The 23,144-nt window shown below is 32.8% G+C and overlaps 1 protein-coding gene across 1 annotated transcript; it reads right to left on the bottom strand.

Moving 5' to 3' along the window:
• Window positions 1–4,914: 4,914 nt before the first annotated feature.
• Window positions 4,915–22,610, bottom strand: LOC113178286 (fibroblast growth factor 5). The gene is made up of 3 exons (XM_077794726.1): window positions 22,484–22,610; window positions 15,780–15,883; window positions 4,915–5,262 (listed from the first exon to the last, which is right to left on the bottom strand). The coding sequence occupies exons 1-3, from the start codon at window positions 22,608–22,610 to the stop codon at window positions 4,915–4,917; spliced, it is 579 nt and encodes a 192-aa protein (XP_077650852.1).
• Window positions 22,611–23,144: the final 534 nt, after the last annotated feature.

The raw sequence follows: 23,144 nt of genomic DNA, 5'->3' as shown, positions 1-23,144 counted from the left end.
GAAAGTTGTGTCATGAACTATCCTTATTTGGAGGAGTGGTATCAAAAAGAAATTTATCATAATTCTTCATAAATTTCTGGAAGGCTTCTAGAATTTTAATCACAAAAGAGGTGTTCAAAAATTACATGTTTAATTAAGGTTCTAGATCTATTTGTCACATACAGCGATACTCAGCGGACCATTCCTTTCTGGATTAATTCAAATTTTTGATGTCCTTTATAAAATGCTATGCTCAGGATTGATCTCAATTTGATCCAACCTTACACTTACTCAGTTATTTCTTTGCTGGGGATCAAGTCCGCACATTGTGCTAAGTAAATGCTCAACCACTGAGCTGTATCCCGGCTCTGATCCTGTTGTCATTCTAACTAAGACAAACATCTTTTTAAAATACCTGTATTACTCATTGGAAGTTTATTTCATGTGGTTGTCTGGTTTCATCTGGACATAGAATATTAGTTTCATCTGGGTAAGAACCTTGTCCCTATTTTGGACATTAATAACTGTCAACATATTAAAACTCAATAACTGATGGTAAAACTAGAAATGATGCTAGAGATCAAATGATAGAGTCCAAAATTAGGGCTAGAGAGTGACTTGTGATATCTATGGCAGAGTCAAGACAGAAAATATATATAATTTATTAAATTAAAAATATATGAGCCCTTGATTTCTAACTAAGATACATATGAATTTTTTAAACTTAAAATTGCTTAAATGCTGTTTGATGACTCATAGCTCACTTGACTGATCTCATGCTTTGTGTGATTCTTGGTTGTGAAAGGCTTCTACTGACTTTGATGGCTTCTCTCTCCTGAGATTTTCAAACAGAACAAAGAGTGTGACAAATAAGGTAACTTTTTTCTCTGTGAATGATTCATCACATGAAAACCTTATTTCAGAAACTGGCCAGTACAACTGAAATAAGGAGCAATATTCATTTATCTAAAAGTTCCTGTGTTTTAAAACTTGTTTTAAAAAATCATTGAGTTAAAAAACAATAGCAGAATACAACAGTCACTAATATGCCATTATGTAAAAATGTGAGTGTGTAACAGACGTGATTCTGCAATTTGTATTTGGGGTAAAAATGGGAGTTCATAACCCAATTGAGTCAAATGTATGAAAGATGATATATCATGAGCTTTGTAATGTTTTGAACAACCAATAAAAAAATAAAAAATAAATTTAAAAAAATTTACATGATAAGAATTTAGATGCTGCAAGTAAATCTTAAAGGAGTTCTATAATTCCATTGATAAGTCATTTTTATTTGCTTCCCATTGCAGCTATGTCTACAGCATTCTTTTTATTATTAAAATTAGCCTATAGACAATTTGTTGCAACTATAAAAGCCTTGCCAGAATTTGAGTTTTTGGTCAGTGCCATACTTTCATTTTATTATTAAAGTCGTGGCTTTGTCTTTTCCTCCTTTTGAAAGGTAGAAATATTAATGGTGGGCTGGGGATGTGGCTCAAGTGGTAGCATGCTCGCCTGGCATGCACGGGGCGCTGGGTTTGATCCTCAGCAACACATAAAAATAAAATAAAGATGCTGTGTCCACCAAAAACTAAAAAATAAATATTAAAAAATTCTCTCTCTCATTCTCTCTTTAAAAAAAAGAGAAATATTAATGGTAAGAAAATCATTCAGTTTTGTCTTTTAAAATCAATTTCATGGTAGATTTACGTATGTAATTTATGGTGTTTTATAAATGTATTTATAATATATATGTATATATACCTTTATATACATATACATTATCTGGCAATAAGTTATGTTTTATAAATATATACATACATATATAAACATATACATACTTATATGTTTATTTAACATAGTGTATACATTTATATATTTATTAATATATATTTATATACACACATAGCATGTGGAAATAACTTTGGCCTGTATTCCTTATTAGATCAAACTGCTAGATTACTATAACTAAGCTAAAAGAACTCAGATAATTTTATATATACCATACTCACAAATTAGTTTCTTTAGAAGAAAGTAAAATCCACAGTGTTCTTACATTGGAAACCTCTGTTTATCTCTATAGATGTTCCTGATAAAGAACATCTTAAATTAAAAATTATATATAATATAATTAATAAATCTGAAATATCAGTCTGAAAATGTTTGTCATTTGTCTTTGAAACAAATTAGGTTCTTAAATATTAGTGTAAAATTCATTGATATTTTTATATTAACATATTGACTAAAACTTTATTTGAGTTTGGTTAGATCTAGTTACTTAAAAATCATCAAAAACCACATAACCATGAACTTTTAGAAAGTTATGTAAGGCGTTATATTTGTACATGCTACCTGTGCATGAGTTCATTTAATTAATAAATTTAGGTGACTTTATGCTTAACTGAGTATTAATTAAATATAATTGCATATGACCAGTAAACTTAAGTGTAATTTATTTTTTTAAAATTTAGTCTGGCTTTAAATTTTGAAATTAATTAGTCCTCACTTGCATAATATATATTTGGTAGCCTATTTTAACCCTCAGATGCTAATGAAATCAAACAAGGAGGACCAGATAAGCTAATATTTTTTTAACTTAATGTAAACTGTGAGTATCATTTAGCCTTATGCATGCATTAGTTTAATTTAGTTTGCTGTTAATCATCATTATAATTATCTTTTCCTTGCTCATTTAAACATGTTTACAAGTCTCCTGTTTTACAATCTAAATTCTCCATGCATCCTAAGTAAGAATTTGATATTCAGTGTACAAAATTTAACCACAGAATAAAGTGAACTAGAATAGTATTTATAGCTTTATACTGCATGCCTAAGATGATATGCCACTTGAAAAGCAGTTGGGCATATCTTTATTTGCAAAACATTATTTAACTTAGGGGTATTCTAAAGTCTAAGCTAATTAAAACTTTTGTAGAATTTCATTTTCTATTTTAAAAAATCACGCATTAAAACAAGGAGCAATAAACAGATTGTTGGCTTTATAATAAGTGATTAAAAGTATATGTAAAAGTACATGCAGGATGTTTTAATTCATGGGTAGATTTTCATATGCTACATATAATATACACATAAATAAGGCAATCTGTGTGTATGGTACTAAATTCAATATTGGTAAGTTCACCCTATTTATGCACCATAATAAGTTGAACTTTGTTTTAGGAAAATAAGTTTAACATTATTATGATTATGATGTGCATACTGGGAAACAAACCCAAGGCCTTGTTAGCAGTAGGCAAGCAAGCACTCTATCACTAACTATACCCCCAGTCTTATCAATATTCTGTAAACATACTTCAGTGCACACTACTAACTTTCTATGAACTATTTGGCTCTTATTATGAAAGACATGTTTCTAACCATTAGCTATGCTTTTTTTATTACAACATTTCCAAATGTAAGATGAACATTTGTATTTTATAGAACTCAATAAAAATGATTATCCAAGAAAATAAATTCCATGTGTTATATTTTCTGTGATTTATGTTCAGCATTCAGTATTTGGGTTGAGAATGAAGTGCCATTTCAACTCATCAAATTCCCAGGTCTCCCATATCACAAGATGAGATTAAATATCTATTTATATCATATATATATATATATATATATATATATATATATATATATATATATATAATGTATATGTATCTATATATGTATGTCAGATATATATATATATAGATAGATAGATAGATAGACATACTATATCTATCTATCTATATGTATCATAAAATTTCCTTGTAAAATGGCAGATATATTCACTGGAATGGTTACTTTTAGGATACGAAGCTCAAAGCATGTTTGACTGAATAATAAGAACATTTTTTGACAACCAGACTTGACATGGATAACTGTTCAGCGATTCATCTCCTTCAGTTCTCCATCATTTCCCTCTAAGTGGTTACTCCCTGTAGATCTATACAACAAGCATTGCAGAGGGTCACAGAAGTATTTTTAAGCACTCCGATTTCATAGTGTATGCTTGATGGACAGAATAAAATGTATTCCTTCAGCTGTTCCAGAATGAGGGCAGGGGGTAAGATAACAGGAGAAGCAAAGGCAAGACAGAATTAGATCTCAATAAATGCTACAAACTTAGAGTACTTTTACCTCTAATTCTTTTCCTTACCTACAACTGTTAGTTTCATTAAAATACTCTTTTTTTTTCCTCCTTAATTTCTAACCAGCCGTTAAAGGGGTAGGTTTTCACATAATGTCATAAATTTACACACGCATACACACAAATCCAAGCTGAGGCTTTGATGCTGTGGAAGAGAATTTAAACATTTTAAAACGTCAAACTAAATTTACATTAGCTGAGGTATGGCTAAAAAACAAAAATAAAATACAAATAGTGCAGTGAATAGAAAATTGCAAAAGAAATCCACATTACAAATAAGCTCTAAACACATTTATAATTCATAAACAGTATTAAAACGATTGCTTATGCCATATTAGTTAAAATTGCAAAAGTAAGAAAATATGAACAATGAAGAAGTAATTTAAAAAACAAAAATAAAAGTTAATAAAATATTTTATCTGCATCAAAATATTCTTTGGAAACCAAAAATAAAAAATGTATCATGTATATTCTTTCAGGTTGAGCTGTAAAAGTCAGAAAAATACATAGTCCAGGCTATTTGACTTTCTGAAAATGTGGAATTCTAAATATCCCCTAAGTATAAAGCAAAAGGCTTTCTGAACGGAAGTGCTGTGCTCCTCCTGTAAGTACAAAGAATTCCAGTTCCATTCCTATCAAAAAAACGTTTTTGCTTCAAACTGAAACAAATGACCTGACTTTTCATACAGAGTGAGTCCAGCCGAAGCTGTGACTGAAGATTTTTCTCAAGAGCTCCAAAGACACCTGGAGAATCTCCTGAGGGAAAAGAATGCTTTCTCGCAAGGCCTAGATCAGAGTTATCCAAAGCGAAACTTGAGTCTGTATTTCACTGTATTGGGACTTTTGCAAGGTGTAGAGAGTTGAACCTTTGGCTTGACAGGGGTAGGTGGCTTTTTCTTTTCAGGAACAGTAACAGTGAAAGAAAGTTCCGGCTGCTCAGACTGCTTGAATCTTGGTAGAAAGTGGGTGGAGATGTGTTGGGGTTTGACCCGAGGACTGCAACCCCGTTTAGCTTTCCCTTGTTTATTCAGGGCCACGTACCACTCCCGCCCTGTCCTTTCAGTTCTGTGGGTTGCTGAAGCATAGGTATTATAGCTGTTTTCTTGAAATCGCTCCCTGAACTTGCAGTCATCTGTAAATTTGGCCTAAATGGGGAAAAAAGAGAAAATTTAACTTGTAATATTTTCAGCATGTAATGAAATATGATGTCTCATACCAAAAAAGAAAAACCAAGAATTCTATTGATCCCTCGCTCTCCTACTTTATTCCCTTTTATAAAAACATATTTGCTTCTTTTTAAGTTGCTTTAAACTTCCTGCTTTTATTTACATATTTCTTCTTTATTCATCTTTGTAACTATGATTTCTGTTCACAATGTACTTGGTGACACAATGTTAATATATGTATTCTAATGATAATTTGAACTCCTCATTTAAACATTAAGAACTCCTAATACATTAAAACATTGTTACTATTTAAATAAAACTTTGACATTTATAGTTGTTTTTTTTAAAATAATATAGATAAAAATCTGTAGATAGGATTTTCCCCCCTCTAGGTCACCAAGAAAATAAATAGAACTATACTACTAAGAAACAATTGCCTAGTAAAACATAAATTTGTGTTTGGAGAAATGGGGTCAAACAGTTCCTTTGAAACAAGCATCCATTTTCAATGTTATCAGTGTAATTCATGCTGCTGAGAGAGAAGTAGCATATGGCCCTATTAATATTGCAAGTGTTAAGAGATCTTTCGGAAAAATATAGCTTTAAACGTGTGATACGAGAGAATGTAGAAAGAAAAACATACTGGAGTCAGTATTAACACCTTAGCCATATCTTACACACACACACACACACACACACACACACACACACACTGACCTTGAAATGTTCACACAATAGTGGAAAAGCAAACAGACAGACATCATCATGGTGCAGCTTAATAAGTGGAATTATGAGTAGAAAGTCTTCAGAGGTTACAATGACAACTTAGAGGAAAGGCATCTAAGAGGGCAGAGGTGAAGCGAAGAGGGCAGAAAGTCTTCCTGAAAAGCTGACATTTGAGCCGATGTCATGGAGGCAGGTGAAATGAGAAAGAATTTCCCAGGAGCAGGAACATATTCAAGGGTCAGCGTCACAGTCTGAATGCCTATTAAGCAGTTTGGTGTGACTTCCGTGTGGGAGGCATGAGGGAAAAAAACAACAGACAAGGCTGACAAAGTAGATCAATACCAGACCAGAAAGGGCCTGGTTTGCTGAACTAGGGTTGGAAGGAGTATGGTACCAATTCTGCCACTGGAGCTCTTTGCCTTAGGTCCCTTGTCCACAAGCCTTACCCCACAGGGTTACTGTGAAAATAGAAATATTTTAGTAGGAAAGGGATCTTTACCTTTCATCAAACTCAAGAGTCCATAACCTTCAAGGAATTAAGAGTGTGTCTACCAGTCTAAATTCCTACATTTTATGGTTCATGGAGCTCCATGGCATAGAATACTGAGGTTAGAAATACCAAATATTTTTTCCCCCATATATAAAAACACTAAAAGCCGTGCATTTCTATTTCAGGCAAGATGTTCTATGCTGGAATAAAAGTATCCTTTGCTCTTGCTTTTTCTAGCAATGTCAAACTTTGCAATGTAGATCATAACACCATAACCCAAAAGTCCAGATAATGCAAAGCAATTTACTAGACACACAGTTGAAATACCCATGGACTTTTGGACTTGTACTGACAATTACAGAAGACAACCTGGATCAGAGCATTTACAACAGCACATTTATCATATATTCAATACTTCACCAGAGTTATTTACATTTAAGTGCAATACAGCTCCTTATTTCGGGGCTATGAAGCTATATACCTAGGTCTTCCCCAAGTCTTCTGGTCAATGTCCTGGATTTGATCTCCAGCAGGCTAGGAGCAGGTGTGTTAAAAGAACCACCTCAACGTGTGGCATTTCTCTCTTTCTGCCTTACAACACACTAGCCTATGCCTAGGCCAAGAGTTCAATGTCACCTTAGAAATCATAGTTATTGTTCTCATTGTTATTTAAAAGATCTTCTTACAAGTTAAATATATGTATCTGCCTATAGCTGCTGCTTAGCTCTTAAAACATCTCTTCCATTTAATTAGATAATCGTAAAGTTTTATTTTAAAATAAAAATTGTAGCCATCTGGAATATTTCTGGCTCCATAACAGGACAAGCATTTTAGAAAGGCAAAGAGCATTTCGTTAAAAAGAGAACAAGGGCTGGGCCCATAGCTTAGTGGTTAAAGGGATGGAGGTGGAGAGTTTTTCTTAAAATATAGCTGTATAACTTTTTTGAATATGTATAGATAATGCATTATATTATGTACTATGTATATATACAACATTATAACTTGACCTGACTTTTACCTCTCTTTTATAAAAATAACAGTAATTGCTTTATCCAATCTTTATCCAGATTTTTAAAGGTATTACATTATTTAACCTTGTTTATCCTTATGTTAAAGAACATGTAATTTTTCAGTTAATGTGGCTGATGGTCACACACACACACACACACACACACACACACCATCACATATTTTCAAAAAATGTCAATTCCATCTTAAAGTGTCTCAGAATAGTGAAAAATTTAGCTACCCCACCCATTAAAATTGCTCTACCTAAAAAAATATTCTCCTTTTTTCCTCAAGATTGTTATTTTTAAGTTCTTTCTTAGAAGGAGCCTTTTTAGGAGGTGGCTGGTCAGACTATCAATTTTTCAAGGGTTATCTAATTGTCCCACAGAGTAGAGATATATTCAGAGTGCTAAGGACCCACACACTCACAGCCCCTCAGGCACCCCAAAGCCTACATGAAAACAAGAGTAAAGCAGTCAGACTGTTTTGGCTTTCTTAATTGGCTTCTAATTTAATGTTTTGTCTGAAAAAGTCTTCCAGCTCTGACAGAACAGAACCATTTGAGAAAACTACTTCAGCTATTTTTTTTTCCACCAGGAGATCTAGTTTCTTCTTGAAGGATTGACTGTTCTTGTCAGCATTTGCAGTCTTGCTCCAATAAGATTGTGACCCTCAGAAGTACATCTTTGCATGTAATGTCATGCCGGGAGCATCTTTATTGCAAAGAGTCACCAAGAAGCATAGGTATTAGGTGTAAGTATTAAAATATATACATTTACCACTAGATAATTTTGCATAATAAAATTTCCAGGCTACTTCTCATATTTAAATTGTCATTTGACTTTTATAAATTTCTTTAATAAACCATACACTTTAAAATAATAGAGATGCATTATTTCCATAGAAAAATAAGGATGGCATACAGACTTTTTCTGTAGTTAAGATGTAAAGTAGGGAGGTGATCAAATTTCAAATAAGCTACTGAAACCACAACTCCCATCATTTCACTGCCCTAGTACCATCGGCCACTACAACAGAAACAATCATTAGAATGTTTGTTAAAAAAAAAAAAAAACTAGCTTTATTTCAAATATAATTTGAATAAGTTTAATAATAAATATAATAGATATTTATTGACTATGTAACACCTAAGCACTATGGTGGTTTCTATCTTTATAGAGGTATGGTCCTTCCCAGGTTCTTTGATGATTTAAGTGATCTGTATTTTGTCTTTAATTTTTCCTTCATCTCTCAAATTACCTTCAACAAGCCATGCTTATAAAATTAAAACAAAATGTTGAAATCAATGAATTTTAGGTAGTTTCCTATACTCCAAATTATCAAAACAAATAAAACTTAAACACATTAAACTATGTTTCCTGGAATAACCAAATTACTTCAAGGTAGGGAAGCACACTGCTAAGGGAAACAAGAACTTTTTCATCAGAAGATACTGTCTTTTCCTTCTTTTTTTTCTTTTTTCTTTTGGTGCTACTGTGGATTGAACCCCCAGGAGTGCTCTACCTATATCTCTAGCCCTTTCTTATTTTTTACTTTGACACAGGATCACACTGTTGCTAAAGCTGGCCTCAAACTTGTGATCCTCTGGCTTCCACCTTTGGGATTACAGTCATGTACCACTGTGTCCAAACTAAGAATCACTTTCTTGATTCTACTTATCTCTTCACAGTGAAGAACATATTTTAAACAATTAATGTTTTTAAAAGTTCAAATTCATTTTAAAGAAAGCAAAATTTAAGATTACCTAGGATATTTCAGAAAAGACTAGTTCTACAAAATTGGAATTAAACAGAGGATCAATTAATCCAAGTAGAAAATCTCTCTAAAACAACATTGTTTTTAAAAAAACTCCCTAAAGCCTTAACATAGTTTTGTTCCTTAGTAAATACCATGTTCTATGATGATTGAGAATCTTACAATGAATGAATTGAGGCTCTGCAAATGCCAATTCTTATTTATGTGCAACTATAGAAGTAAGCAGGAAGTATATGAAAGTGGTATGGAGATAGGAGTGAATTTGCATTAATGCCTGTATAAATCATAGACTGTGAAGTTTTCTATTTCACTATTTTTTCTCTTGATTTGCCTCTTTCTCTTGAAAGAACTTATAAAATGAAGAAATAATCAGCTAAATCTAAATAATTAAAGTGTTATGAACTAACATCATTCACCAATTCAAATGTTATTATAGAGTGCAATAAAAATGATCATTGTTCTCTAAGCAAAATTTTCTTGCAGCATGCATTACTAGTTCTGGTTTTTATATTTACATTCATTGCTCCTTGATTTCTATCCCTAACCCCACCAATGAGGTTGCCCTGAACAGGTACCCAAAACCCACTCCATTTTGTATGGTTTTGCTCTGAGGGTTTTGCACCCTCAGGGCTGCTTTTTACTCTTTACCACCTAAGCCCCACATGGGTCAGTTGTAGCCCTATCCTACCATGATATCTCCAGAGCATGGCCATAATTCCTGCTTAACATTAGACATCTACCCATTCTATATCTCAGTTCTTCCTATTAGACTGCCAAAGAAATATAGACCTGGTTTTAATCACAACCAACATAGTAACACAATGAGGAATACCAACCACAGGATCTTTTTTCTGAACTTCATGAATTACTAAAATTATTAAAGAATCCAGTTCAAAATGCAGATCCTATGAGTTATCTCCAGAGACTATGTTTTATTAAGTATGAGGTGAGAGCCTGGGCTTTTATGGTCAACCAGCATCCCAGCTTTTTGATGCAGGTGAGGTAAGGACCACATCAGGAGAAACATGGTAGAAGATGGGACCTTTCTTTCTGATGTCTTTAATAGCTCTATAAAACCCGGGCTATTGAAGGCTACTGTGTGTCTCACAGCTTACTTATATTACTTACCTCTTCTAATAATTCATGACTATTAAAATACTATTATGTGATTGTCAATCAAAGAAAATAGTTCACTTAAAGTCCACATTTATCCAGTGCCAGATTGGACCTGTGAATTAGGTTTCATCTTTTTATTCCTAGACTAACCCTCTTTCTACAACACTATTCAAACCAAGGTTGTCACCCCAGCTTTTATGGGATCTTATTGGCTCTGAAGTTGTTTCATGTTAAAACAATGATAAATAACAAGTGCCATTTCCCAAACCATCAGAGAAATGTAACACCATCCCTTGCTTCAGGCAAACTTCCTCAGTAAAGTAGGCTCTCTCGCCAGACTTACACAGGGCAAATTTAAAGAAAGAGAATATATATATATATATATATATATATATATATATATATATACACACACACACACACACATACACACATACACACACATATGTGTATATATGTATATACCCACATTTAGTTGTAGATGGACACAACATCTTTATTTTTTTAGTTTATTTATTTTATGTGTAGCTGAGGGTCGAACCCAGTGCCTCATGCATGTGAGACAAATGTTCTATCACTGAGCTACAACCCCAGCCCATAGGCAAAGGTCTTGATAAAGCTCATGGTCTTGACTGGAAGAGAGAAGCTTATTAGGTTATTTTTTTTAAGGATGAAGATAAGTATTGCTCAAGCCTCCATTTCCCCTTCCAGTGAATGTGCCCAACTTTAGGGGCTGCTGACCCCTCCTCACTCTGCCCCCAGCACAGGAAGTCCAGCCCAGATTCTCATCCTAGCAAGCCAGCTGGCACCCTCTGAAACCAGGAAAGGAGGATGTTCTAGTCCTTGCTCAGGGCTGATCAAGCATACAATCCATGCCTGTTTCGTAAACTCTGCAATTAGCTTTCTTTCCAAACATGATCCCCTAAAACCCTATGAAACAAAAATAATTCCAACACATGCTTCTCTCTGGATCTTTAAAATAAGCTGACATGTTTTCCCCCAATAGACAGTGAGCTATCACACATAATTTACGAAAATGCTAAAGAATACATAATAACCACCTTTCATAGGATTTCATTTTGGCAGGGGCCGGGGGCGGGGGAGAAAAGATGGACACTAAGAATTACAAGATTATGACCCTAGGAAATCCTCGCCTTTTAAGAGCAGAAACTTGGGAATTTGCTTTCAAATTAGGTTCCTTGGAAGAAGGAAAACTCAGTAGATAGATAAGGATTCACTGTATGCACAAAAAGTCTAGATACAAGGGGGATAACTTCCATGACAAATAGGACTGGGGTCTTCTCTAAATAACTGACCTCAAAATCCGAAAGAAAGAGACTGAAGATCGTCCACCAGCTGCCAGGAAGATCCGTTTAAACTTTTAAGCCCTGAACAATTGTCCAGCACTACTCTTCAGCGTTCTATATGTATTATCTCATTTCACTTAATCATCCCATAGATTGCTACTGTAATTTTCCTACCATTATTTGTTGATAAAGCCAACAATAGAAAGAATAAGCACAAGGACACAGTAAGAGTGGAGCAGGGTTCAGCCTTGGTGATCTAACCACATTCTCAGAAGAATCTAGAAAGACTCTCTAAGGGGTCTTTCGGTAAATATCCCAAACCTGAGGGAGAGCAGAAACAGAGAATGACACTCAGACTCAGAAAGTGCCTCAGCATAGTAAAGTGTTGAGAAAAAGAGCAGAGGCCACAGCGATGGCTCTGAATAACACTCATGGCTCTCTGGGAAGCAATTATCTCCTCCTACTCGCCATGACTCCTGACGCATTTTGACAAGGTGAAGACCATACACCTTCATCCTGTAAAGAATGCTGAAAAAACCTGCATGGTAGGAATTTGACTGTGTTGTATATTTAGAGTAAACGAAAAGTTTTAAGGAAAGTTAGATGTGAATGAGAGACTCGAAAGAACAGCGAGCCCAGCGTATTTACAACAACTAAAGTTCAAATGAAATTTATCTTTCAGAATTTAAAAACTCAGCATAAAAATGAAATCTGCGTCCATGTTGCCTAAATCTACTCACTCTGGGCCATTTCAATTGGACATCTCTGGGTCCACTGATGATAGATGAAGCACTTAATAAAAGATTTCTGTGGACACAACTGATCTTTTCTGTTTTGAAAGTTCAAACTGAGAGGGTTCCCCTAAGCCACACACCATCACATTGGATAACCAACATTTGTAAAAGTCTCTGATAGGTTCTGTGGCAGACACATCTCTTCCTCTCTGGAAGAGAGATGTAAAGGGGGCAGGGATGGAGGTGAGTCAGTACAATAAAAGTGTTTGGAATCAGAAAGAGAGAGCGCTAGAAGGAAATGTGCAACTTTACATATCCAAAATTATTCACTTGTTTAGGTATTTTAAAAATACTATAAATATTCCAAGGATATGCCATAGTATTCATTTGTTATAGGTTATGTGAAAATTTTATTAAGCCATGCATTTACTAATCCTTATAAATACATGAAAACAATGCAATTGGTTCCAAAATGCCATGTCTTATTTCAAGCTAACTTTTATATTCCAAGCACTACAGTGTTTTAAAAAAGAGACAGAACTTTGTAAGAGGATATAGTCTGGTTCAATAACTTGTTAACTGTGTGACCTTAGGAAAATAATTTAACATCTCAGGTTCTTTCCTCACCTCATTATCTAATGAGATAATGTGAATGAAAGAGCTTTTACAGGACTCTGAAAGTCCATTATCCCTGCCTAGTAACTAATTTTTAATACTCTGATTGTTACTATAAAAACCAAGTTGAAAACCTACAACTATCCATGAATATTTCCCAGTGCAGTGGGGGACTACTTTCCCCAGGATTAAATGAATATTTTACATTTCTACACTTATTTTCTACATTTACTTTGTGGATAGAAATTTAAAGATAACTCTTAAAATACTTCTGCACAATTATTAGTTTAAAGTAACTCACGAATTATACTTCTAATCCTAAAAGTATGAGTTGTTGGCCTTTAGGATGATGGTGTGATTTTATAAAAATCAAAACTCCATCAAATAATCATATTTAAGTTATGAAAACAATTTTTAAAACATGTTTACCTAGAAGCTGACAACAGGAAAGCTGGGCATAAAAGTAATAATTGCTAGGATTAATGCTATTTCTGAATTCAACTTCTTTAAAAACAAATCACTTTATAATTTAATTAGGTTTCCATATAGAGAGAAAGTGATAATAAAAGCTCAGACAAGAGAAAGTGGGATTGAACAATTGGTTTTAAATCACAGGGCTTAATTTTTTATCTACAATTCAGCTCAAAGTCGTCAGAATGACTTTTATATCAAAGAGCTTCAGTGAGTGACAAAAGCAAGACTTGCTTTGTACTTTTTAAAAGTCATTATTCCATGAAATAACTTTAGCCTGCCAAGATGAAAAAGAATAACAGATGCTGTTTTTGCATTATCTGCATTATTTCTACCAGTCATCCTTAGACATTTGGGTCAAATTTCTAGAAATTTGTTACTTGCATTTGATAGAGGAATCATGTATCCTAACCTCTCAGTTTGACCTTTCTAATTGGCATCCATTTATAATACTTTGCTTTCTGTGGCAATTATCCTTAAGCTGGTCCAAGTTGAATCTATTTTTTGCATGTATAAATGTGCATAAATCAGAATATTTTCAAAGTTAAAATTTTCATGCATAACCAACAAACCAATGAGAGAAAATTTCCTTATGTACATCATATATTATTCTGATGCTTAGATTTTGAAGGTGTTTCAATCTTTTACAACCTTAAAGTAGTCTGGGGAAAAGTTACTCCGTCCTGAGGCATTTAATCATTATTTTCAAAATCTGTATGTGGATTTTTAAAAATCAAATGTTATTTTTTAATAAAATGATATGTTTGTCTTTTTCCACAGTAATGCAGAATTTTGTCCCTTAAAATACACAAATAAAAAAATCAAAGATTTTTAATTGCTCCATCAGAACAATTATTTTATAAATACTATATTATAGCTTGCTAGAGCATAATAATGAGTTCAGAATATAAAATAGGCAAATAATTTTATAACTCTTGCAATTAATTATTTAAAAGTTTAAAACAAAGGGGTTTTCTATGTATCTTAATAAACTGAGATTCTAGTAGTTTATTATATTTATACTACTTTTATTTTATTACATATACTAATAGGTAGTGTTTATTCAACACAATAATACCAATATACAAACACTGTTCTAAGTACTTTATATGTATTATCTCATTTAATCCTGAAGTGACTATAGAAATTGCTCCAACTCTAGAGAATCCTTCAAAATTATTAACAAATCACCTTTATCTAAAGGAAAGAAAAATTATAAAGGTCTTACACATTTTACAAAGTGCAACTCTCAAAAGTCCACATAAAATAAAAATAATAAATAGTAACTTTCAATTAGCTGCATTCAACTAAAAGTTCCATACACTTTGAAAATAGGAAAGGTAATATTTCAACAATTCATTTATTAAGGATTAAAAAGAATATGAGCTAAAAAACTAATTTCAAAGAATATTTTTTTTAATTATTTAATGTGAAGAAAGTTAGTATACCACAGAGAAAACATAAATCATTTTTAAGTGCCATGTGTACATAGTAATATAAATAAACAGAATCAGAGTGGGAAAGCTAAGTTACATGTATTTTATTACCTTTAAAATGTTTTAATATTTCCCATGTGAAGGGTGTTTTAATAACAAAGCAAAAAAATAAATAATTTATAAATTGATGCCAAACCTTGTAAGTGATGTGAAGCAATTTTTAAAGTGCAAAATTAGTCTTTATAGCATTAAGAAGTCATTATATTTGATGTGACAAAATACAGGGGAAAAACTCCTCAAATTCATCAAATAAAAAATTTTCATGGAAGTTTAAAGACTTCTTATTACCGGCTTCTTCCCTTCCTACCTGTTAATGTGAAAATATGTTATGCTACTTAGATTCGATTTTTTAACATTGTAAATAGTTTTTAAAATTAAACAAGAAATTCATTTACTGAACATACACCATCTCCACAAACATGAAAATTTTAAATGTTGTGCAGTATTGTAATACTGCTCCACATTTGGGCCCTTCTAAGAAATAAAAGATGGCAACCACTTTGAAAAAGTTATTTCCAAATACATTCACCTTGAAAACTTTTTATAGACTCTAATACCTTTTCAAGTCAAAAAAATAGTAAATGCTTAGAGACCCACATAGAATTCTCTTGGTTTTATGTACGTATAATTTTACCAAAAACAAATTCTCTAAGCAAGGCATTTGTCTTTTCTACCAATTTGGAAGATCAATTGATTCTTTGTTACAAATGTAAAATCTCCATAACACCTTGAACAAGTATAAAGTGGTTCTACTTACACTTGCATGGAGTTTTCCTTTTTTGGACATCGCTAAAAATTTGTTGCTGAAAACTCCTCGTATTCCTACAATCCCCTGAGACACAGCAAATATTTCCAAAATACCTAGGATGACAGAAATCCCAAAATAAAACACAGACTCTTCTATATATCATTGCGAAGAATTAAATTTCTACATAGATTCTTGCCATTCTTTATCACTGTTGTTAAAAAAAAGAATTTAGTATTTAACATTCTTATTTTTGTGACATTCACTTTGTTGAAAAAACAGCTAGTTTATGATTATCATGAACCAATAAAAATATGGAAAAACAGCTATCATTCAAGTATTCGTTTAAATAATTAATTTCGAGATTCAAAAAATCTGATTTTGCATCATCAATAATCCTTTTTTTTTTCAAATGAAAACTGCTTTTAGTAGACTATGTTTGGCAATAGAATCTTTTCAGGTTCTAAAAGAATCAGAAAGGCACATTTGGTAAATATTTTAAAAAATAATTCCCATCCATTATTTTTCCATCAAAGATAACATGCTATTTTTAACATTAATGTCATAGAGTGCTCTCAAAATTAATATAAACCGTTGGAAAGCCTAGAAAACAATATTTATAAAAAATAAATCCTTCTTCTCTGATCATCACAATTTGAGTGTAAATAAATATATACAGTATTCAATTATTTAGCAAGTAGCTCATTTAAAGACTACATATAACAAGATACTGAAAACGTTGTGAATAACATTGGCTTAACACATGTTTTATGGACTATGTTTTTAAACATCTTGTACTTGAATCATTTCCTGAAAAAAATTAATGAGATGTTTTATTACATTATTATTTATATTTTGTATTTCATATCTAGCATTATCAAGTCAATGTCACTCTCTCTGCTACAATACTTTCTAAGTCCACACTCACTGAGTCAAAAGAATTGCTCATCACAGTTCACAGAGTATTTTAAAAAGATGAAACCTATAATCTGCATACAATTGAAAAGGCTACCTGTTTATCATATACTCTCATATAATGTATTACAGAGATGAGAAAAACATAATGTTTTTATTGGTTACCTACATCAAATTGCAGAGAAACAAAAAAGACTGAAATGATGTAGCCCACTAGAGCTAGAAAAAGATCTATCCTAGAGAAGAACAAAGGAAAAGAAAAAAAAAGAACGAAGCAAGGAAGAAGAGAGGAAACAACACCTCAACACTCCAGTCTGTACTGTTCCAAGCATACATATTTATTTAGGATAACCATAAAACTCTGCTCAGTAGAAAAGTTTACCAGATTTCTTGCAATAGCACTCTTTCTCTGGAGTACTTGAAGTACATGTAAAATTATTGAATTTACAAGAAGGAAAATAAGCACATTCATATGAAAAAAATTTATTGAGCAAATACATTGCACATTGGAAGCTGAGCACCTCTAACTGTAACAAATACTGCTGCTTATTTATTCAATTTGGTTTCTTTAAAATATTTGATTAGAAAGCTAATCAGGAAAAGGGAATACATGAAAAACTATTTTTGTTATAAACATTTTTAGACCAAAGGAAATAAAACACAGCTCAGAAAAACTGAAGCTGCTGATGTATTAGTGTTTCTTTTAATATATGCAAATAGAAAAACACAAAACTGTTTTGAAGGAAGTACTTTTGCTTTTAGAAAGAAACCATTAAAGAAACTTTTTTCCCATACATTCTTTCCTTCAAAATGTTTTCATCTATTTATAATAGATTTTTCTATAAAAACTATTGGACTGAACTACATACTCAAAGGTTTAGAAACATTGTCAATTTATTGAATAGTAGCAAAGCACAGAAAATGCTTGATAAAAGTAAATACACTACGTGGATAGCAGTATACATAAATATATACACTGTTTTAGTAAACATGTAGTGCAAAAGTAGTATTTTTAACTTTACAGAGTTAAATTACAGAGATGCAATATGTTTTAATAACATTATTACTAAAATGTAACTGAAACACATCATATAACGTTTTATTTCTATCAGAATTACAGAATGATATTAAAAGACATCATAAATGCATTAGTTATTGTTGGGGACCTGCTTGTGAGTACTATGTTCAAATAAAACAAGAAAGGGAAAACATGAGAAATCAAATATGTAGGGTGATAAATACAAAAGAGACAATTTGGAGTTGCTAGAGAAAGACACTTGGTTGTGTTTCTCCCAATTTACTCAAGGTTTTGGAGTGTTAGATGTTCTTGATTCCATTCTCTGTGACATTACCTGGTTTGTTAAATGCAAACTGACTGTATATTAATAACAAATGTATGTTAGTATTAAAGATAAAATTTTCAGTACAATATGAGTTTGAAGCCTAACTTTAAAGATGTTGAGATAAAAGAACTTTATAAATATTTACTGAATAAAAATACTACTGCTTTGCCTAAGTAAACTATTGCTTTCTGACAGCTAGTATACTCTATTATTTAAGAAAGAGCCATTTTGACTCATTTAACTTGTATCTCAACACAGAATAGATTCTGTATGCATGTTATGCACATTTTGCAATGCAATGAATTTTAAATATGGGAAAGATAAAACAATATTTGTGAAATTTATTATTTTATTACATATTGCACAGTTTATTTTCTTACAAAATGAGGTGTTACATAAGAATGGAAAGATTTTACGATTTTAAGAAAATTATATTTAGGGGCTGTGGCTCAATGGTAGAGCGCTTACCTCGTATGTGTGAAGCACTGGGTTCAATCCTCAGCACCACATAAAAATAAATAAATAAAATAAAAATATTGTCTCCATATACAACTAAAATAATATTTTTAAAAAAGAAAATTATATTTTCACCTTCACATATACTATTCTATTCAATATAATGAAGAAGAAAGGAAAGAGAAAAGATGAAATTAGATGAAAGAATTGTTTTTCAAACAGGCAACTTCGATTTTGACTTTTTAAATTTCAGTGTAATTAAGGACTAATGTTGGGGACATGTTAAGATTATAATTTCCACATTAATGTCAGCAGTGAGTTTACAATGCCTTATTTTCTTGAACACTGGAACAAATTCTACAGGCATCACATACACCTTAAATTCTTGCTCCCCTACCCCAAGAGGTCACAGGCCTATTTTATCTATTTTACTATGCCAAATCTCAGTAACTTACTAAAGAATTCTACATATTTTATAGCCATCTGCATTAAATCACATGTAGGTAAATCCCAGGAAACATTTCTCTAACATTGACCTTTTTTAAAAAATATTTCAGTGATTTCCAGACCCTTGTCATTGGGAGTTTGTGATCATAAATTTGATGGAAACTTAAAGATGCCAAAACTTTATCCTTACACAAAATTGTGGGAAACAAAGCTTGTGTCACAGATCACAGATAGTCAATGAATGTCTGCTACATTGAATTGTCTTCTTTGACCACTGGCTACCTCTCTTTTTTCTTTTGATAGAACTCCTTTTGTGCTCATAGAGGGACACATGTTTTAGTACTCACTCTTCTGTTATTGTAGCCCACTCCTTTGGTGTGGGCTACAATATAAATTATCTCAATTAAAGTACTAGTAGATGGTGTGTTATTTTATATTTTTATACTATGATGTTCCTATTTAAGAATATTAAAAGAAGAGGGCAATGCTTAAAAGAAGGAGGTAGTCGCTCTTGGTAGAATTTTATGGTTGACATCTAGGTTGAAGGAAGCAAGAATTTCTTGGTATCTCTCAGGTGATGCTCACAGTTCAATCCACTTACCTATAGGGATAGTTATTCCTAAAGAAGTAAGTTTACTTCAATAAGAAAACACCTATATAGGTTTTTAAACTTAGTCTTCTATAGATTTTTTAATATAATAGTGCTCTATAGAGCAGATACATGTATTAGAGTTGATGAATATACATAGAAAAACTTAGGTATCTCAACCCATGTATTCAGAAGCTTTCAACAATCCATCAGAAAATTCCCAGGGAAAAATATTTAAAACTGAAGTTTCTCTACTTGTATCCTTACAGCAACAGATATTTTGTGCAAAATTATCAATGTGAATCTTGAAATATTCAATTTAGTAGTCTTTATTGATTAAATTTGTAACAAAATCTCTACTTGAGTTTTTCTGCACAGATAATATAGATTCTGGTTTATCTAGGCTTGACTGACCCTCTAATTTGCATGACTGTACATAACACCAAAATTGATAGTAAATTCAGATTTTTTAAAAAGTCAGTAAAATTGAAGGTTCAATTAGTCAAAATATGTTATTATAATTTTCATATTTTATGTGATTGCTTTGGTTTTGTATGGCTCCAGCCTTAAACTTTTCCTTTCTGTATTGATTTCTTATTCTTCAGTGATGTAAGAGAAGTCAACAGAAGCACTGTATTAAAACTAAATTTGAAAACATATAAATTAAAGCAAACCTTGTGTTTCTGTGTAATGGTTGCATCTTATCATTTGTCTTGTCTTTCTTCATCTTTTCCCATTATTTCCTTATAATAATGTTTCTATACAGTAAGTTTGATTCCACTTCCTGTCTTCAAAACTTGGAATTTTCATCTTATAAGAGAAACTAAGACTGTATTAATTGATACACCTACAGAAATTATGTTTCAAAATTTATGACCACAGAGTGCTTCTGATAGTTAAACTAGGAAATATTTACAATTTGCAAAAGTATTCATTATCAAATGAAAATTGTGAAACATATGTTCCATCTAACAAATCTTATTATATTTAAAAGAATCAGTTAAATGAAGTTTCATGTTAAAACTTTGTCTTTTTTTCTGAAGTAATTGGTTTATAGAAAAAAGAATATGTTTTTCTGTCACTGCCAACTCACAGACAATAGAATTAGATGATAAAGAAAAGTGATGTACCCCATATGCCCTTGACCCAGCTTAGTCTCTCTTATGAGACTTAGACAAATGTTTCTTCCTATGTTCTAAACAATAGTTCAGGACCAACCACCTGATTTTACATAAATATCAGGAAACGACCAAGTGCCTAACTTCAAAGAGGTAAATGATCAACAGCAGTTAGCAAGATGCTGTTTCTCTTTCACAGCTATGTAAGGGCAGAGACCCACTTTAAATTTCCAAATTACCTGCCATTGTACAAAACATGAGACATCCTATATACATTCTTAGTTGAACAATGGTAGCAAATTTTACAAAGTAGGATTAACATTCCTGCCATGACAAAGCAGCCAATCACTAGGACATGAATGTATAAGTTGTGCTTTTCTCTGTGAGAAGAATCTATGGAAGGCAAAACAAAACAATAAAAACAAAACTGCACATAAGTAACCAAAATATCCTGCTTATTGAGGTAGACATACTATATTGGGCGCATAAATGAATGAATAAGTGAATGAAACTAAGTCATATGAAAGATATAGATTAAAACTGTGAAAGACTGTTTAAAACTGGCATAAATTAGGAAATGTTATCTAAAGTTTTATTTAGGCACTGTTTAGTAAACATTCCTGCTCTTTTGTAGGTAACTTTTGACATGGATTTTAACATGAATTATACCTTGGAAACTACAGGTAGTGGTGATTTCTTACCTTTGTTGATCTGTTCTCATTTCCCTTCCCACAACTTTCCTCTACTAGCAAGGCCTAAACTGCAAAAAATCTTTGACTCCTGTCTTGTCTCTGAGGAGAATAGGGTGATTATCTAGGGAATGAATATTACTCTCAGAGATCCCTAGCACACCAAAATCCACCCTAGACACATTTTTTTTTAAGCTCCCTGGCTCCAATTTATTGCTTACTGCCTACTAATTTGGGGGGTGGGGAGGTCTTCCCTTGAGCACACAAAGATTATCCTGTTGATGCTGATTTTCTGGATAACCTGAAAGAAGAATGGAATACAGAAAGTTTTCCTGTTTAAAAAAAATAAATAGGCAGTGCCTGGGCGGCGGGTGCCATGCGCCTGGAGCTCTACATTTTCTGCCCCCGCCCACCGCGCCCGCCCTCGCTCTCCTGTCACGCCTCTGCCGAGCACACCTGCCAAGCAGCTACTTCTTCTCTTCCCTTCTAATATCTCTCCTCCCAAGCATCAAATAAATTTATAAGAGTAAACAGTAAATCAGCAGTCAAACAGAACAAGCCTGGGGCTGCAACATCTGTTAATGAGTGAATAAATGTGGTCAGATTCCAGGAAAATTGTTTTTTAAAAGAGACAGTAGTTTAACAGATATGAGCACTTTTATGTGTGAATATCCAGCTGATAAGAGTGGAGGAGAGGGCACAAGAAAAAGGAGAGGAAGCAAAGAAATGCTGACATAAAAAATGAGATAAAGAAGTATATTTCCATATGATAATTTCAGAAAATAACCATTTGAGTGCATTGGTGGTAATGGCATTGCATAGAGACAGGTAGATTCAGTTTAGTAGACCTCACTGGAAAAGTCAGAATCAATTCCTGAAGTAATTAGTTTTTCTTTGACAGCTTAGATATTTGGATATGGCTTATACCCACATATGGAGAAGGAAGAGAACAAAATGGAAAAATAGTCTTGGGAAGGATAAAGAGCAAAAATAAGAAGCTCATTTTTTTTTCAAAGATAGATTTTTAGCACCACCAATTATTTTTAGTTACCCTAACCTGTTATTCCCCAGGCTCACAATATATAGAAATTCATACACACTCAGGGAAACTTCTGGAACCTGCCTTATCTTGTGAAAGATTACCCACTGAGCTGGGTACCATAAGGATCCATCTGTATCTCTTTCCAGTTGGAACTGCTCTCATGGTACTCTGTGGGAGGACCTGCCAGCCTGCCTTCTTCCTCAGGATGGATGCTGCTGCTCTCTTCTGCACCATTATCTCTCATAGTACCATTCTCCCTTCCTGATATTATGATTTTTCCGGTTTGGGGATACTCTTAGCATTGGAGGCAGATGGGAAATGAGGATGGATGAGGAAAATAAATATTAGCAGGAAGAAGAATAGAGAGGAGAAATCATTAAGGGAACTTTTAATCTTGGACTCATCCTCGATTTTTTCTGTACTCCTATATGCAATTCATAAGGAACTCCTTTCGGCTTTATCTTCCAAATATATCCAGGATACAGACCCTTTTTTACCATCTCCACTGCAATCAATCGGGTTTAAGACACCCTCACCTCTCATGTGGGTAACTGCAATTACATATCTCCTTGCTTTTGGCCTTGGCCTCTTACAATTTATTCTCAACACAGCAGTCAGAATCATCTTTTTTAAAAGATAAAAGTCAGTTTATACCACTCCTTAAAATCATCCATCACTTCTCATTTCACTAAAAATAAAAGCGAGAATTTTCCCAGTGACCTTCAAGCCCCTACCTGGTCTCAGACTCACTCCCTCCAAGCCATGCTGGCTTCCCTGC

This window comes from Urocitellus parryii, unplaced genomic scaffold (assembly GCF_045843805.1).
Source record: "Urocitellus parryii isolate mUroPar1 unplaced genomic scaffold, mUroPar1.hap1 Scaffold_40, whole genome shotgun sequence".
In the NCBI taxonomy this organism is placed as follows: domain Eukaryota; kingdom Metazoa; phylum Chordata; class Mammalia; order Rodentia; family Sciuridae; genus Urocitellus; species Urocitellus parryii.
The sequence above is the reverse complement of the archived record's forward strand: the minus strand, read 5'-3'. Positions and strand labels throughout refer to the sequence as shown.